This window comes from Myotis nattereri, assembly GCF_964212035.1.
Source record: "Myotis nattereri genome assembly, chromosome: 2".
Lineage (NCBI taxonomy): Eukaryota > Metazoa > Chordata > Mammalia > Chiroptera > Vespertilionidae > Myotis > Myotis nattereri.
The window spans coordinates 204,303,451-204,321,985 of record NC_138076.1 but is presented as its reverse complement, the minus strand read 5'-3'; the positions used below and the strand labels follow the sequence as shown (position 1 = coordinate 204,321,985).

Genomic DNA, 18,535 nt, shown 5'->3' with positions numbered 1-18,535 from the left:
GTCTTTGCCACCTCAGGGCCTGTGACCTTGGCAACCTTTCATCCCACTCCTCTTTACCTACTCAGCTCCCCTTCCTCCATCGGGTCTCAGACCAGGTGTTACTTCCATAGGAAAGCCTTCCCTGAAGCCCCATCACTGGGTCAGAGCCCCCAAGGATTCCTCTGGACGGGCCCTGAGCTGTGACAGCTGGTCATCATGCACTCACTTGTGCAATTATCTATTAATGTCCATCTTTCCCACTGGACTGTGTGCGCCACAGTAGCCTCGGCACCTGGCAGAGTGCCAGGCACCTAGTAGGCACGTAAGAAATGTTTGTTGGATGTGAGGGCGATCTGGCTGCGACATCTGTCACCCCATTGATCGCCAGGGTTGATTGGGCTGATCTGGCTGGCTAGGCGGGTGTCCCCCTCCTCCCTCACTGATCCATGTGCGTCCCTCCCGAAGCTGGAAGCTGCTTGGTCAAAGAGGACGAGCACCCCCCCCCCCCCCAGGAGAGGACTGGTCTTCGGTCAAGGGTATACGAGTAGCTGCGCTCCCCTGCTAGAACCTCCAAACAAGCTCTCAAGAAATGTTTGTTAAGTGAAACAAATGGATTAATGGCTCCCAACCCCCGGTGCACCCAGCTCAGATGTATTCCCCACAAGGCCCTACCCAAATGCTCCCCTTTATCTCTCTGATTTCAGCCCCTCCCCGCAGCTCCCCTGATTGCCATGGGCACTAGCCCCCTCTCTGTGTCTCCAAGGCCCTGCCAGCCTCACCAGGCCCTTTGCACTTGCTGCTCCCTCTCCCTCTGCCTAGAAAGCCGCTGCCCCAGATAGCAGCCTGGCTCCCTTCCCGACCAGCTTCCCAGCTCTCCCCACCATCTCAACACTCTCAATCCTGCCATATGTTTTAAAGATTCTTTTGGCTTCTGTGATGCAAATCAATTGTAGGAGGGCGAGGACAGACAGGGAGAGCTGTGCAGAGCTACTGCAAGAGTCCGGGCAAGAGGGAGGACGAGGGTGGTACCAGTGGAAATAATGTGATATGGTCAGATTAAAATATTTTGAAGGCAGAGCCAACAGGATTTCCGGTGAGTGGATGTGGGTGTGTGAGGGAAGAAGGAAGTCAAGTATGTCTTCCTGAAAGGAAGGGATTATGCGCCCTGTGCCTGTGCCTAGCAGAGTGCCTGGCACAGAGGAAGTGCTGAATAAATGTTGAAGACTGAGTGGACCCAAAGCCCTGCACTTGTAACAAAGCAAAGCTTCTAAACCAGTATCAGTTAGTAGCACATTGGACCCGACTTCTGAGATTAAATCTCAGAACATTTGGCTGCTCTTAACGGAGGTCAGAATCTAGAGAAGTGTCTAGAGTGACCCTCCTGTGACTACTGGACTGGTGGGGACGTTGCCATTCTCCGTCCATGACACATATCCAGGAGGATTACTCGCGGCTGGAGTGGGGAGCTGGCCTTTGTCTGGGAGCAGCAAGTAAGCAGCAGGATTGCTGATGGGGCCTTTCACTTGGTGCAATTGATTGGCTTAAGCTGAAGAAAGGCAAGGGGAGTTCTGCCTGGAAAAGTTTCTATTTTGGGACTCAGACGTGGGGCTGCAGGACTTTGAGTAACCTAAACATCTAGGATGCCCTGATGGGGGTAGGGGGTCCAAGGAGCTGGCCTCCCCTCATCACCTGGTCTGAGAGATGCCTCCCCACCCACGCCTCCTTCCTGTAACATCAGGGGATGAGGACCACACCGCTTCTTGACATACCTCCTCCCACAGTACACTCGCTGCAGCCTGACTTTTTCCTCTGCTGACTTATCCTGCCTCCCTCCTGGGCCACTCCCTCCCCTTTCCTCCTCCCCAGGCTGGCTCTCCCAGGGCCCGCCCAACACATGCAGGGCTTTGGGTGGGTTCACTCAGTCTTCAACATTTATTCAGCACCTCCTCTGTAGCAGGCACTTTGCTAGGCACAGGCACAGGCACAGGCACAGGCACAGGCACAGGCACAGGCACAGGCACAGGGGTGCATAATCCCTATCCTTCCCCTCCCTCTCCTGCCGATGCTCCCACATCTTCCGCCCTTCCCCTGCATCTTAGCTCCACACTTGAAACTGCCTGAATGACCTCCAGCAGTGATGCTGGTACAACAGCAAAGCGTGCTAATAGCAGCCACTTTTTAATGAGTGCAAGGTGACAAGCACTAAACACTTCACACGCATTTTCTTACTTATCCCTCCCCAACAAGTAGGTGCGATTGTTATTCCCAGCAGGGAGGTGAGAAACTGAGGCTCAGAGAAGTTATCTTATTTGCCAAGGAGATGCAGCAATAAGTGCAAGAGCCAAGATTTAAGCCTGGCTGCAGGCTGGGTGATGGAAACACCCACACTGCGCACGCACCTGAGATGCTGGACTCCCCTCATCCAGACCAGGGCCTCCTGCTGCTTTTCGGCCACAGGCCTGGCTATTGCTTAGAATTTCAGTCTTCCCTTGGCTTCACTGATACCTTACCCTTCTTGCCCATCCATCCCCAAGCCCCTACACCCAAACATGCTTCCTTACATCTGCTAGACCAATGGTTATTAACAACCATTGTGCCAGCTCCCCTTGAGAGGTCACAGAGGTGAAAAGCCCAAGTCTGAGAATGATCTATCTTTTCTGCAAATAAGAGTGCATGATTCATGGTTATCTCTATTATGTTGTCACTTATTCACCAGAAAGCATATCTCAAAATGCTTTGCAGAGCAGGAAAGGAAGGGGTGGATGGTCTGGCAGCCGCACCCCAGCCTGGGCAAGGAGGGCTGTGAGAACTGCTAGACCTGATTCTCATCCCACCCCTGGCCTGGCACAGGGCCAGGCACACAGAAGGCGTGCAAAGAAGTGACAAATGAATATAAACAACTGAAAAGTCAGCTGGTCTTTTCAATAACTTTGTCTTCCTGATTTAATGGAAAAGGCACTGGATTTATAAGCCAAAGGTCATTTTGGTAATTAACTATGTAATTTTAAAGAACTGTCTCCTCTGGCAGACTGTAAGCTCAGTGAGGGCAGGGTGCACGTTTATCTTCTTTAATGCTGCATTCCAGGACCTAGCACAGTGTAGTAATCAATACACCCTTGTTTAATGAATGAATGAATATTGAGTTCTGGCTGTTTCATTTATTTGCAGATGAAGATGGACAAGTGATTTCAGCTCTTAAGCTTCAACGTTCACTTCTATAAAAACAAGAAAATTACAGAGGAGGAGGCAGGGGTTAGTCTTTTGTTTGTACCCCATGCACTGTTTTATAATAAACTATAAATGCCTTGTGTGTGCAGCACCTAGTAAGCAGTATTAGCAGCATGTGAAGCTCTCTTATAAAGATGTGTATACTTATACAGATCCTGCAGGAGGTTCCTTCTTAGAAAAATGGAGACAGAGATTTAGATATTATCTAATTCACTTGATCAATGTACAGAATTTAATAACTCAAAACATAAAAGGGCCTGTGTGTGTGCGCGCGCACGCATGTGCACAGGACTCAAATATTCATTCATTCATTCAACACACACACACACACACACATATATATATATATATAATTTGGTACATGCATACGCTTAGACATATGATTATAAAAATAATTCAGTCTTAAGGTAGAACACTTGAAAAATGTATACAAGCACGACACTAAAGTTGGACCACAATCCCACCTGGAGGCAACCTTTATTGGCCTATTTAGGTGTGTTGCTGTTCTACCTAGAATGTGGAAAATGGGAAAGAGCATCACTCCCACCATAATAAGAAAACGCCAGATAATCTATAAAATCATATTTTTCTGTTAACCCATCAGAGAGCTGAGGTCACAACCACCTAGCCTGGAATTTGTGGAAAGACAGGACTTGGGAGCTGGCTCATCTGTGTTAGAGGGAGGAAAGCAGGACATCCCATAGCCAAGGAAGAATTCAGCTTAAATTGCTAAAGGCCAAGTGTGAAGTAGCAGGAGTACATGGAGCTCTGGGAGCCACAGAGGCAAAGGACATTCACATTCACATCTATTTACAAGGTCTTCTCCGTGGGCCCAGCCAGGTGCTCACAAAGGACTGGGGCAGGAGAGGAGGAGGAGGAAGCCCACCTCTGAGGAGCAGCTTGGAAGAGGGGAGCAGCCCCTGCTGTAGAGAAGCATGCAGCCCTACTCAGACCACCCTCCCTATGAACAAAAGCCTCCAGTGGCCAGGGGAAGGGCGGGAAATACTGTAGGCCTGGGTGCTGGGAGAGACTCACTGCAGGTGGCCAGGGAGGGGAGGGAGAAAAGGAAAAGCTTTCTAACCTTGGCAGAAACCATCATGGGCTCAAACTACTAGAGATTTATCTCTGGAGTGGGATATGATCACTGAAAATGCCCAACTCTGACTGCCAAAACCACAGGCTTACTTGAGACTGCGTCAGGATAACAGAGAACCCCACCCTCACCCCATCCCCAAACAGGCTCACAAGTGTAGTAGTGGTACACGGGAGACCTGATGCTGAGGATGTAGCAGTAACACTGAAAAACCCCCCTCAACAAACCAACTTCCAGCCTAAGCACAGGCACTCCAAAAGAATTTAAATCTGCTGGGATACGAAAGGTAACCATAGCAACAGTAAAACCCAACCCCAGTGAACTCCTGAATAACCTGGCTCACTTCCTCACATTAAGAGCCTGGGAGAAGAAAAGGCATGCTCATTTCCAGGCATACATACTACTTACCTCAGTTTGTACTGCTCCACATACTGTTTGGCAGTCAATATAAAATTGTAAGATACACAAAAAATTAAGAAGAAGAACCCACTCCCAAGAGATAAAGCAATCTATGGAACCAGACTATCAAACAGGGAATTTAAAATAACTATGATCGTGCCTAAAGAAATATAAAATAGAACAAATAAAGCCCAAAGTTAGTAGAAGGAAGGAACTAAATAAAACAAAAGCCCAAAACCAGATGGCTTCACATGCAAATCCTACCAAACATTTAAAGGAAAATTAATACCTATTCTTTTCTAATTGTTCCAAAAAATTGAAAACAAAGGAATGCTTCCAAACTCATTCTATGAGGCCAACATTACTCTGATACCTAAAATAGACAAAGACACTACAAGAAAGGAAAATTATAGGCCAATATTCCTGAGGAGCATGATGTAAAAATTCTCAACAAAGTATTAGCCCACCGAATTCAACAGTGCATTAAAAGAATCATGTACCATGATCAAGTGCCAGGGATGCCAGGATGGGGTTCAATACCCCCACATCAATCAACATGATATAACACATCAACAAAATGAGGGATAAAAATCACATGATCATTTCAATAAGATGGAGAAAAAGCATTTGAAAAAAAACTCAATATCCATGATAAAAACTCTCAACAAAGTGGATAAAGAGGGAACATACCTCACCACAATAAAGGACATTGATGACAAAGCCACAGCTAACATCACACTCAATGGTAAAAAGCTGAAAGCTTTTCCTCTAAGATCAGAAAGAAGGCAAGGGTGCCTACTGTTGCCACTTTTATTCAACTTCTAAGTGGGAAGACGTCTCATAACTAAACAACAACAAACTTGGTCCAAATACATAAATGTGGAAGTGGTACCTTGAAGACAGTGCTCCTTCTCGTCAAGTGTAACAAAATGACCATATGTTAGACACAGGGGAAACCTAAATTAAGTCTCAAAGAGACAGTTTAGAAATCTCTAATCACAAAGCAATAAAAGAGAAAATAACATAACCAGAAAACACTAGCTCCTAACAATGGGAAAATTTTAAATGCTCTTTTTAAATTCTTAGGCCACAGAAGAACTCCAAACCAATATATTTTAAAAAGAACAATTATTAAAATATTACATATCAAAACCTATGGCATACAGTTAAAACAGTGCTCAAAGAAAAATCTAAGCCTGAAGTACTTATGCTATAAAGCAAGGGTAAAAAGTGTAAATAAATCAGGCATCTATTTTTTGGTTAATTTGGGGGGAGGGGGGGTGACTAATAGAACTGAAGCTCCTAGAACTGGAACAGGCACATAGGAAGCACTCAGTAAGTATTTGTTGAGTAAATGAATAACGGTAAACTTAAGAAAGGAAAAGGAGCGAGTTAGTAAAATAAAAGCAGATATTAATACATTAGAAAAAAATAATGGCATCAATAAGTATATCCAAAAGGTTTTTTTCTTGAAATAATAAAATTAGGTGAGCTAACTACAAAGAAATGGGAGAAAGCTCAACTACACAAACTAAAATATAGTAAAGCAGAAATAACCAGACACAGAGGATATTCAGTGAGTGCACAAGCCCACTTTGCTCAACCCTAAGCAAATTAATTTAAAGATCTGGAATAAATGGATAATTTTCTAGGACAATTTATCAAAACTTGCCTCAGAGAAAATAGAAAATCTAAACTGAGCACTTATATGAAAAAAAAAGAAAGTTTTTGAAGATTTACCCCCATAAAAAAATTTACCAGGCCCGGATGGCTTCAAAAGGGAATGAATTCTATGCAATCTTCAAGAGCAAGTAATTTCAATACAATTTAAACTGGTTTAGACTTTAGGAAAAGGGGGGCAGGAAACTTCCAGATTCCTTTTATGAAGCAAAAACAAAAATGAAAACAAAAACAAAACAAAAAACCAAAAACCAAAAAACAATGATACCAACAACTGACAAAGATTAAACACAAAAAGAAAATGCAGACCAATCTTATTTATGACTTTTGATGCAGAAAACCTAAATAAAACATTAACAAATAAAATCCTGCAACACATTAAAGAAAATAATGATGAGAGCTCTGGGCAGGGGACCTGTGTCTGGAGAAAAAGAGAGGGGGAGGAGGGACTCTTCACTGTATACCATATTATACACTTTGAATTTTTAACCATTTTTAAATTTTAATTAAAGAAACCCATACTGTTAATGGTGCTTACTGCTACCACTGGGTTTTCCTTTTATGGTTTTGTGTTAGAGACTTTCCAAACAAGGAAGGCCCCAGACAGTGCATGATTAGAACCCAATAAAGAGAAGCAGGAGCAGTAAATGCTGGGGACCAGCCTGAGGGGAGATGAGAAGTGTGCCCACCTGTCGGGTAACGCCTGCAGCACGGTGGGCATCAGCACTCCCGAGATCGCTTTGTAGAGGATGGAGTCACACACGCCGACGATGTTCACCACCGTGGAGGAGCCCAGCACGGGCAGCATGTGGGGCGGCATCCCTTGCCAAAAGTGCAGAAGGAAACTTTGAACCTGTATCGACCCAAAGAGAGAAGATCCATGAGGTCACACCGGGCCCTCCCAACAGAGGCCGGGGACTCGGCCAAGGCCACCCCAGCCTGGTGTGGCTCAGGAGGCCCAGAAGGACCTCCTTGCCCACGTGTGTGGCCTGGCAGCCTGGGTCTATTCTGCCCTGGGAGAGGACTAGCTCCTTAACCCCTCACCCCCTTCGTGCTTACTGTGGTCTGGGGAGAATTTAAGGAAGGGAAGGTGGGGTATTGTTTTTAAAAAGCTCAGATTACTAGAATTTACTATTCCATGGGCTTATCTGTAAACCGGGGACATGAGTTGCTAGTAAGAGGAATAAGTCTGGAAGGGAAGAGAGTAGGTGCTACCAACAAAAATCTCCTGACTCAAACCTGTGAGCCTCGAACTGGGTAAAGTGCAAGGCTTTCTTCATACCCAAATGCCTCCCTTTCCCCAAAGAGCCCTGCGGGGTGGTGCCATTAAAGGATGCTGGACGCTGGTATCTGGGCAGTAAGCTTCGTGGCACAGATCAGGACTACAGTAGCACTCAAATGTGGAGGTACTGTTAATACGACAGCAGGAACGCAAGCTGAGTGCTGATGAACTAATGGCTGAGTGAACTCCCAAAGCAGAGAACCCCCGATGGCCCTGACACCTGTCTTTTAGTGTGTGACCTGGAGGTCAGGGAGAGAGCAGAGTAGCGGGGAGAGGGGTGGAACAAGATAAGGTGAGTGAAGGGACATGGTAGAAGATGGTTAACCTGTACATATAATAACATGTAAAAATGTCTACCAGAGCAGACTTAGCCAACATTGGCTCATCTTGAAGTGGGGGAATAACAACTTTTGTGATCTCGTGGGTTCCATTTGGCTCCTGGACTATTGTATCCTTCCTTCCTCCAGAGGGGGCGCTCTCCCACCCACGGCACTATTCACATCCCTGGCTCCCCTATCCGTCCTGAACCAAGGCAGGGGAAAATTCAGTGCCCCCGCCCAGTACTTTGGAGGTGGTACCCTTACTGGCATTAGCTTTATTTACTGAGTGCCTACTATATGCCAGATACTTTGCATAGGTTCTCTCATTTAATACTCATAATACTATTACAGCGAGACTCATTACTCCCATTCTGCAGAGACATTCACCTACTTGTCCAAAGCCAGAGAGCAAGCCAGGAAATGGGTGACATAGAGCCCCTGTCTGCCTGTCTCTTGTGGATGCCTTGTTCGTCACATGGTAACTGGGCTTCTACCCTTCCTGAGACTGCCCGCTTCCCTGCTTCCTGCCCCCGCCCTGGTGACCTGCAGTGTCCTTCAGGCCCCTCCGAGGAGTGGGTCTTGCTTTCTCCTCACCAGCCTCCCCCGACCCCAGCCTGGCGACCTGCTCTCACTTCTCCGACATCCATGGCCTGCCTGGACTTCCCAGTGTCGACACTGTGTGGGAGGCTTCGGGGGTGAGGAATGGGGAGAAAAGCATGTCCCTGACTTCCTACAGGGAAAATGGTAGTTGCCAAAAACATGATCAAAGTGGTGGATGCAGTCAGGTTTGTAAACTGTGAAACTCTAGTCACAGTTCTGTTAATTCCATGACAGTGAAAATATGGCAAAGTTTTCATCCAGACTGAACGTTAAAACTACGACAGTGCAGATGGGTGAAGATCGCCGGTCAGGGTTCCAGTCCTAGCACCACTACCAACCAGGGTGTGATATCTCTACACCCGAGTTTCCTCACTGGAAAATGGGAACAGAAGTAGTATTTACTGCATAGGTTTTGGTAATGATTCCTTAAAAGTACTTATTATAGTGCTTGGCATGTCCTAGATGCTTAATAAAGGTTAGCTATTACTATTATATCATGGAGGCACTACTAGGCCCAAATCAGTGTTCCATCCTAAGCATCTGGCACACCCTTGCCTAAATCTGAGTGTCGGCCAGCCAGAATCCTCACTGTGGCTCCACTCACCTGTCACTGGGACACCTGGTGGCTGGCGGTTGTTCTGTGTGGGCCTGAGAGATGGCCACATTGTGTGCACAAGGTGCTTGCCCTCCAGAGGACCCCCTGCTGTCCCCTGACACCCTCTCCTCCCCACCCCCCTCCCCCGGCGCTGGTCTCAGGCTGAGTCCTGAGCCTCTGCCTGCCCTTCCAACTCCAAGGAGGAAGCTCAGCCCAGTTGATTCCTAAGATCTGGTACATTCTGAATTCATTTGCCTTTCCACGTGCTCCTTGCATGCAGCCCTAGTCTTTTAGTATGTGAGCAGTTGATTTCCAGCAGAAATTCTGTAAAGACCGGTGGCTGCGTGTGTAAAACAAATCTGTGGAAAACCAATGTCTGTTGCGGCATCTGTCCTGAGCAGCACTCCTTCTCTGGAGCCGCCTTTGTAGGGGGTGTTTTACCCAGACCTCCCTTCCTGCTCTGTGCACGTTAGACCATTTAATGTCCAAAGGTACCGGCTCCTCGGAGTGAGTGGAAAAAGGAGGGAGAGGGAACAGTGCAAAGCTTAGGAGCTGACACTTGGAAGTTGGGTGTGAAATGGACAGACAGTGTTTGTATCTGGAGGTAGAGCCGACGGGACTGGGCATGAAAAGTGAGGGAAAGAGAAGAATCAAGGTTTGTGGCCCGAGTGACTGGGTGGATGGTGGTGGTAAGCTAAGACCTGGAGAGCAAATTTGGGAAAGAAAGTTAGCACTCTGGTTTGGCCGTTAACTTAGATGTCAATTGAATCTGGAGCTCAGGACTAAGTATATGAGATGAGAGTTACCAGCTTTTATAAAATGGAGATAACAGTGTCTACCTATTGTTAGGATGAAATCGCACCCCTTCTATAAAATGCCTGGATCACGTAGGCATTTAACAAGTGGAAACTTATTATTAGACAGAAGGAAGAAGTTCTGACTCTTGGCAAGCATAAGAGGTGAAGTAATCAGAGGCAAATAATTGAAAGTGGTTATTTAAAGTTAGTTTCCTGCCCTATCTGGTTTGGCTCAGTGGAGAGAGCGTCAAACTGCAGACTGAGGGGTCCCAAGTTCAATCCGGACAAGGGCACATGCCCAGGTTGCCAGCTCGATCCCTAGTGGGGGGGGGGGGGGCGTGCAGGAGGCAGCTGATCCATGGTTCTCTCTCATCATTGAAGTTTCTCTCTCTCTCTCTCTCCCTCTCCCTTGCTCTCTGAAATCAATAAAAATATATTTTTTAAAAAAATCTATAAAGTTAGTTTCCTGAATTAACTCTTTCAGTCCCCTACTGGCACTAGGCTTTGATACATATGTGGACCATATTGAGAATGGAGGGGACCGGTAGCCAACTCCAAATGCGCCGCAGTGGACGAGCCTCAGGAGAAATTAAATCCAAAATACAGAAATGCTTTCCTCCAGCTTTCCTGAATCTGTAATTCTGGATGTAATGCTACCCTGACAAAACTGTCTTCCTCGCAGGCCAATCAGGCAGGATGCAGCTCACTGGTTAGACTGGGAAAAGCCCACACCCCCTGCTAGCCACACAGAAGGTCTATGAAGTGGCGACAGCAACGGTGCCCGGTTCCTAGGATCACTGTGAGGATTAAGTGAGCTGACAATGTGCATCAGGGGCTTCCGGGTCAGGCACCGAGCAGCAGCTCATGAAACAGGAGTCGTTTTATTGTATTGTAACACAGGCGCTTGCTGACCTACCTCATCAAAGTTGGCTCTTATCACAGTGTCCAGGATTCTCTGACAGTGTGTTCTGTACATCATAATGAAGGTAGAAACCTGTGGGGGAGGGACCAACAAGGACGGGATGCATTAGTACATGTTACTGCTGCCCTTGGAATTTCAATTTTCAACTCACTTATTCCCTGTTGAGGGGATGGAGTTCACCTAACTCTTACTCATCCTGCAAGACCCACAGAGACTCGCTTTCCTTAGGTGATGCTCGCTGACCCTCACACAGCACCTGCTGTGCGGAGTGATTCTCTAACAGAACACTGACTTTTGGTATGGAAAACACAGGTTGCACTCTCTGTCCCCATTCCCCATCCCATGAAACTGTGGGCTCTGGGAGAATAAAATGGCACATTATTCGTGCTTTTTTATCCGGTATTTCGCACAGCGCCTGGCACATAGGAGAGCTCAGCAGCGCTTATGAATTAAACTCCCCTCATCAGTCCAGAGAGTGAAAAGTTAAAACCCAGTGTGTATTTATAAGAGGTGCTTTTGCCACAATCAGGGAGACATTGGCAATCCTCTGGAATCTGCTTAGCAAAAGAATTTTCTCTCCCCTCTCCTCTTATCCAAAAATTTCAAAGCTATGGTATAAGAAGTCTGTGGAGGAAAAAAAGCACATTTGAGAAACAATAAGGATTTATCGAGTTCTTAGATGGAAAGTACTCTTTGCATTCTTTTTCTTGCAGACATGTGCTTAATATAAACGTAGTTTGCTTTGGAACCATCTGGCTCCCTGCTCAACTGTGAGCAGGCCTCCTGCCTCATCCACCGCCACCCCAGCTCCCAGCGTCACGTGGGGACAGTAGGAGCTCCGCACCTATTGGCGCACTGGCTGCACCAGGATAGGTGTGTGAGACCCGTGACGACCCAGGGAAAAGTCCCCAGATTTGTGTTTCCAATAACTTCCTCCAGGTACCCTATGGCCCAAAATGAATCGCTATACCTAGAAAATCTTGTCTACGGAACTGTGATTTCACCTTATCCTGGGCAGCACACAGGAAAATCAGCTTTATAACAAAGCCATTAGAGGAGAGGGCAAGAGGCCGTGTAACTCAGAGATGGGTGGGTAGGTTGGTTGGTAGGTGGGTAGGTTGTAGGTAGGTAACCTTTTTCTTTTAGAATAATAATAGATCTGTAGTAAAGTTTTGAAGATAGTGCAGGGAGTTCCCATATTATAACCACACACCCAGTTATCTCTATTGTTAACATCTCACATTAATATGGGGCATTTGTCATAACTAACGAACTGATACATTACTATCAGTGAAAGTCCATGCTTGATTCAGATTTCTAGCTTTGTATTTTTAAACTCACCATTTTGCAGTTTAAGTGTGTGTGTGCATGTGTGTTGTGTGCATGTGTGGTGTGAAAAAGATAGCAATAAACCACCCTCCCCTGAACCCTTTGGACGTGATCACCTTCTCCTCGGGCAGACTGGCTGGCAGATTGAGATCTTTGACATTTGGAAACTCTGGCAGCAACGTTCCAAGTTTGGACCGGGGTGAATATGCCACCGTCTGCTTGCTCACTTCTTTCTTGCCCGTCTCGCTCACCCAGGCGGCTCCTTTCTTGGAATACATCACGTCATAATACTGGGAGCTCTCCTTCACAGCAATGCCGTAGTAGTGATACCTGGGCCACAGGGGGAGAGAGAGAGAGCCCAGGCACGTTATCAGGTGGCGCTTCCTGAGCAGGGGTGCCCAAGGCAACGGGCGCCTGGGAAGCGCTAACTCTCTGGTGAGGCTTGACATCTCTGAAGTCTGGAATTAAACCAGAGTTCCATGTTGCCAGCCATCAATCACGCAGGTAAAAATAACCAAAATTGCCTCCCACAGAAAATTTTAAGTCAAATACTTTGCAAAGCAGAAAGGGGGATGAAAAAAAAATTTCCATTTGTACTTAATCTCTCCTATCGAGCCAAGTGTGACCCAGGGACAGGGCATGTGGGCCTCCCCGTCTATGAAGACCCACGAAGAAGGTGGGTTTATGGCTGCAAACCACCAACAGAAACTCACTGGGTCTGTTTTCCTTAATGGATGGTGGTCATAAAGAATTGTACCCTCAAACAGATAAATTCAGTGCTTCTGCTGGCACTGAATGTAAAGCAAAGCCCGGAACTTCCTGTGAACTCAAAATGGGTTTACTGACAGCGGTATTTCCCATTAAACCTAACTTGAGGTTTTTAAGATTTTAGCTACAACCTGTTGAGCACTTGCTCTGCGCTAGGCACTTCGGTAAGGGCTTTCTGCACAGTAATTTGTAAAACTACACTATGAAACGGGAGCTATTACAGTCTTCTTGCAGATGGGGAAATGGAGGCAAGAAAGCTTAGTCTGCTCAAGGCTACACGGCTGCTTCGGGGAAGAACTGGGTCTCGCACACAGGTCTGTCCCACCAGAGCCCTCGCCAGGACCACTGCGCGGGGAATTATAAACCTGGACGTTTGTCAGGGCCATTCATGGAGCGCAATGAAAAAGTGCGGCGTCCCGGGCCGCTTCCCAGACCGACGGATCTGAAGCATGCATGGGATGGGGCCCACGACCAGCACTGACACAGCGTCACGGGTAGCCCTGACGGCCGTCAGTTAGAGGCGGCCAGCCTGCTGGGGAAGCACCTGCATTCCACTCCGGCTCTGGGCTCCCCAACCCCGGAGGGCCTGTCGCTCTCTGCCACTGTACACGGGGTGCCCACCACAGCGGCTCACAGGCTGCTAAGTGCTTTCCACGCACATTCCTTGTTCACTCTCACACAACCCCGTGAGGCTGGAACTAATGATCATCCCCCTGTACAGACGAGGGACGGGAGGCCCAGAGAATTTAAATAACACACCAAGATCACCCCGTAAGCAGGAGAGGCAGGATTTGAACCTCCAAAGGGCTTTTAACCACCCGGCCAGTGGTTCTCAAACTTCACTGACAGCAAGAATCCCCTACACAACATATTAAAGTGCAGACTCCTGGGCCCCGCCCCAGAGACTCTGGAGAGGAGATTTTCACAATCACACAGCAATGCCCATCTAGCTTTCAGAAACACGGCAACACGGTAACGATTCCTTTCCACCCACAGAAGTCACAACACAACACAAAGGCGTCACAGGGAGGAGAGACAAGCACACGTAACCCCCCCACACCACCCCCAAACCCCCGTTTCTCCAGGTACCATTCTGTCATATTTCTGCTTAGTGGGCATCTCGCCTCTATCTGAATGCCTCCTGGGACGAGGTACCCAGGCCCTCCCAAGGGAGCCCAGTTCATTTCAGGTCCGGATAGTTCCCAGAAAGCTCTCTCTGTGTGGAGCTGATCTGCCTCCTGCGCCTTCTACTTCCCAACTGTCATAACTGCCCTTCCTGCCCACCCACCCAGCCCAGCGGGAGGGGGAGGGGCCGTGCCATTCCGAGTGCCCTTCAGGGGAAAGGCAGTTATGACAGCCTCCCCCAGGTTACAGAGCTCCCTTCCATAACTTCTTAAGACCGAGAGAGTAGCAACACTTCAGATCAGACCGTTGCTTGATTTTTCAGAGTGTGTACTGCTGAAATCCACGACGACAGGAAGCTATAGCTCTGATGGCTTCTGAATTCTCCTATATATTTTAGTTTTGTAGGGCAGGTCAACAACCCTCCCTGGTCATCCCCACCCGCAGCCCCAGCCCCAGCCCCTTTAGGCTGCCCAGGTATACTTGCAGAGGGATTTTTTTTTTTTTTTTTTTTTTTTTTTAATAAAACCAACCAGCAGGTCGGAGACTAGAGCTTCTTATTACCTTTCAAATGGTTGGAGGTGTGACCAACCTTGGATGATCCTTATGGAGAGGAAACCATGAAGTAAATCACGTGGAATTTTAAAAGAAGTGCTGCCCAATTTGCCAACCTTGAGGTTAAAGAAAAACAAACAACAAACAAAAAACACCCAGGCTCTCACATGTAGACAGAGGGAAACTTCCTCCAAGTGTATGGAGACCGGAAAGCTTCCTGTTCTAGCTTCACTGTCTATTTCTACTCTTAGAAATAAATGGGCAACAAGGTATTGGGGTCAATGACTCTCCTCAGACCAGGAGCAGAAGAAAAAGAATTCATTTCCACGCACTCAGCTGTCTTCCATCCACCCACTGTCTGTCTATCTGTTCAACCAACCACCACACCAGTGGTTCTCAAACTGCCCTTTGGGTGCCAACCGGCAAACAAGAAAGGGAGAATGCGGCTCTTGTACTCTGTACCCTTACCAAGGCTGAAGCCTTATTCTAAAACAGACCCTGGAATTTCTCACTATAAACAGGATTTGTTCTCCAGAGTAGTCGCCATGGAAGATTATGCGAAATTTATTCCAAAACGTCCCTGGCCAAAAGCTGTTCTGTACATCTCCTTGGACATCACCCCCAGAGCTTCTGAGCCCCACAAATAAATCAGTCTCGGTGTTTTCAGGACTTTAGCAAACAATGGGTTTTCCCAGTTTGATCATCCACTTTCTTTAACTTGGCCCCAAAGCTAAGCCCACACTGGGAGGATTGGCAGGAGTGTGTGTGTGTCTGGGGGGGGAGCGCGGTTGCGGGGGGGGCGGTGGGGGGCAGCACTGGACATGCTGCTTTTGGGTCACCCTTGGTCACAAGTCTTACGAGTCTTCTGTGGTCGTTTTTATTGAAAATATTTTCAGTATTTTCTAAGTCACTATGTGCTGACCTGCAACTTAACATGTCAAAATGTTTAGAAATGTTGCATAATAAGGCACCTCTAGTGGAGTCACCACACGCATTAGCATAATAAAGGTTCCGAGAAGTCCTGCCTCCAGGAATCTGTTCAAAACTCAGCGCTTACCAAACTTACATGGCCCTCACACCCTTTTCGTGGACCAGTTACCGATGTACAGCAATTTGTGAACACTCTGTGAGGCAAGTTTTACAGCTGCAGATTTTAGTGAAGCCTGAGCAGTATGGGTGGAGGTTCCCTTCCCATTGGCTCACAGCTGGTCGGCAGGTGTCCACCCATCCCTCTCGCTCCTCAGGGCACCTCCTTGGAAAGGCTGTCCTGGGCCACTCCCCCGCTGTTATTCGCTAGGACAACCCTCGTTTTGCAACCAAACTGTCTTTTTCCTGTCGTCTCCCCTACGAGAACGTATGCTCCATGAAGGCAGTCCTATCTGCTCCTGCGCTCCCGACCCACAGCGCCCTCTCTCTGACACAGGAAGCGAGAAGCAAATAGTGGTTGGTTGGCTCATGGACTGCTGAAAGGTACGCCGTATGCCCTGTGCACGACAGTGTGGGTACACCTGTCCCCCTTCTCCCCCTCAGGTTTACTGGGGCAGGTTGCTCCTCTGGCCGGCTGGATGCTATGAGAGCAGAGAGTTCGCTCAGTGAAACGATCCAGGTAAACCTGGAGGTTGACCAAGAAGCTACAAGGTGCTCCTGTAAATAATGCTCAAGACGATTTTACACAAATGCCTAAAGGCAGGGTGGCAAAAAGCTGGATTCCTTAGCAGGCCCAGATGGTCCTGGGCTTTGGACAGCCTCTCTCAGGGGTGCTGGAAGAGAGGGCCCTGCTGTCTCAAACCACCTCCCCCCGACCCCACCCTCCCTCCCCGCCTCACCAGCCTTGCCCTGTGCCATGGCCAGACACAGGCTTCCCGCCAGGCCTGCAGGCAGAGCTCGCTTGGCCTGGGGTGGGGGCCTCTGGCAGAAGGGCCCCGGTGCTTACTTGGACTGTCCGCGGGTCCCGAGTCTTCTGGTGGTTAACTGGGGAAACTGCTGCCTTATGATCTGTAAGGCAACACAAGAATCAGTTACCGCGGGAAGAGCTGGGAGCACAGGGACTGGGTTTCACACTCAGCAATCTCGGGAAGGGAGGAAAACAGGCATCGCGGGTATCGCTGGCTGCAGTGACTTATCAGGAGCCCCCTGGGCCCCGAGAAGACGACCAGGGTCGGGGAGGGGGGAGAACTTGAGTGATAGTGGGGCCTTAGCTCTTGAGGGTCTCACTTGGCACTCTGTCCTTCACCCCTCCTCCTTACAATGTAGGGAGAGAACCGTGCACCCAGAACTTGTCACTCCCCTGCTTAAAGCACCCCAATGGCTTCCATCCACCTGGAACTAAAGCTGACCCCAGCCTCTGTAACCTGGTCCCTGCTCACCTCCCGGCCCTCGTTCCTCCCTCTCTCACCCTTACTCACCAGGGCCCAGACACACTGGCTTTTTTGCCCCCTATTCCCGAAACACAACCAGGCTTGCTCCCCACTGGGGGCCTTGGCACCACAGTTCCCCGTGCCCACATGGAATCTCACGCAACTGTCCATCCCAGATGGGCTCCTTCTCTTGTATTACGTGGGCCTCTGGGTGAGGGTCCTTGGCCCAGTGGCTTTCTCTGACCAGCCACGCAGAGTGGCACAGCAGCCCCTGGCTATCATGCGGCCCTGCTTTATATCTTCTCACCCCACCCGACCCTCAGGAGACCGAAAGCTCCATGAGAGCAGAGACCTGGTGCAGGGCTTAGCACATGCAAAGAGCTGGATCCTTATTTGCTGCGCTAGGATATCACTAGTCATCTGCAGAGTGGAGGAAGGGAACTGCTGCTGCCCAGGACAGCCACACAGACCTGCCAGAAGCCTGGGAGGAGGGGCCGTCGGGCAAGGTGAAAACACCCATAAGGGCCTCGGCCTGGTCTTGGGGTTCCCAGCGCTGGTGTCTGTGGGCAGGCAGGATAGTGCAGGTCCTGAGCGAAGGTGCTGGTACTGGGCCACCTGCATCAGATCCCAGCTCAGCCTTTGGTGAGCAGGACGCCCCTTGGGCAAGTGATTTAACACTCAAATGGCTCAGTTTCCTCATTTGTAAAATGGGACTAATAACCCCAATCTTAGAGAATTTTTGTGAAAATTGAATAAAGTAAATGTATGTAAATAATTTGCAACAGTGCCTGAAACTTAGTAATGCCTCAAAAATGGGTAAAAAAAAAGCCAAAACCGGTTTGGCTCAGTGGATGGAGTGTCGGCCTGCGGACTGAAGGGTCCCAGGTTCGATTCCGGTCAAGGGCATGTGCCTGGGTTGCGGGCATATCCCCAGTAGGAGATGTGCAGGAGGCAGCTGATCGATGTTTCTCTCTCATCGATGTTTCTAACTCTCTATCTCTCTCCCTTCCTCTCTGTAAAAAAATCAATAAAATATATTTTTAAAAAAAATCTGCATTCCCCACAGGAAAGGTTAGCGAATCTAGTAAGATCACATCAGAGATCACTTTTGAAGGTAAAAAGGGCTTCAAAAATGTTATCTCACAGTGAGGATGCTAAGAAAATGATATGATGATTCTCTGAATTTTCTAATGGTGTCACTTTTGTAGGCAACATACCCCTGGTTTCTTCAACCCTACCCTCTGTAAGCTAAGGACCTGGGCTTCTCACGTTGTCTACTAGGACGCCCCTCTCGTTGTTGGGACCCGAGGAAAAGGCAGTGTATTGAGAAGGGGTCTGACCAGGGCCAGCGGCAGGGCTCTCCAGGGCTCTTCAGCTCTGTCCCGTCAGGCCAAGCATGCCAAACCGGCGTGAGGGCCACATGCGGCCCACAACGAATATTACTGTGGCCCAGAAACGTTTTAATAAAAATTCTGTAACTTAATTTTTACAATATTCTGTTATACATGA

At 48.2% G+C, this 18,535-nt stretch overlaps 1 protein-coding gene across 1 annotated transcript in view; it reads right to left on the bottom strand.

The window, feature by feature from the left end:
• RFX4 (regulatory factor X4) overlaps positions 1-14,176 on the bottom strand; it is a gene marked incomplete at its 5' end in the record, with an annotated part of 61,736 nt that extends 47,560 nt beyond the window's left edge. Inside the window, 4 exons of the mRNA XM_081082847.1 lie at positions 7,069-7,232; positions 10,890-10,967; positions 12,341-12,554; positions 14,082-14,176. Coding sequence (XP_080938973.1) covers positions 7,069-7,232; positions 10,890-10,967; positions 12,341-12,554; positions 14,082-14,176 — 551 coding nt within the window. The remainder of the gene's footprint in view (positions 1-7,068; positions 7,233-10,889; positions 10,968-12,340; positions 12,555-14,081) is intronic.
• Positions 14,177-18,535: the final 4,359 nt, after the last annotated feature.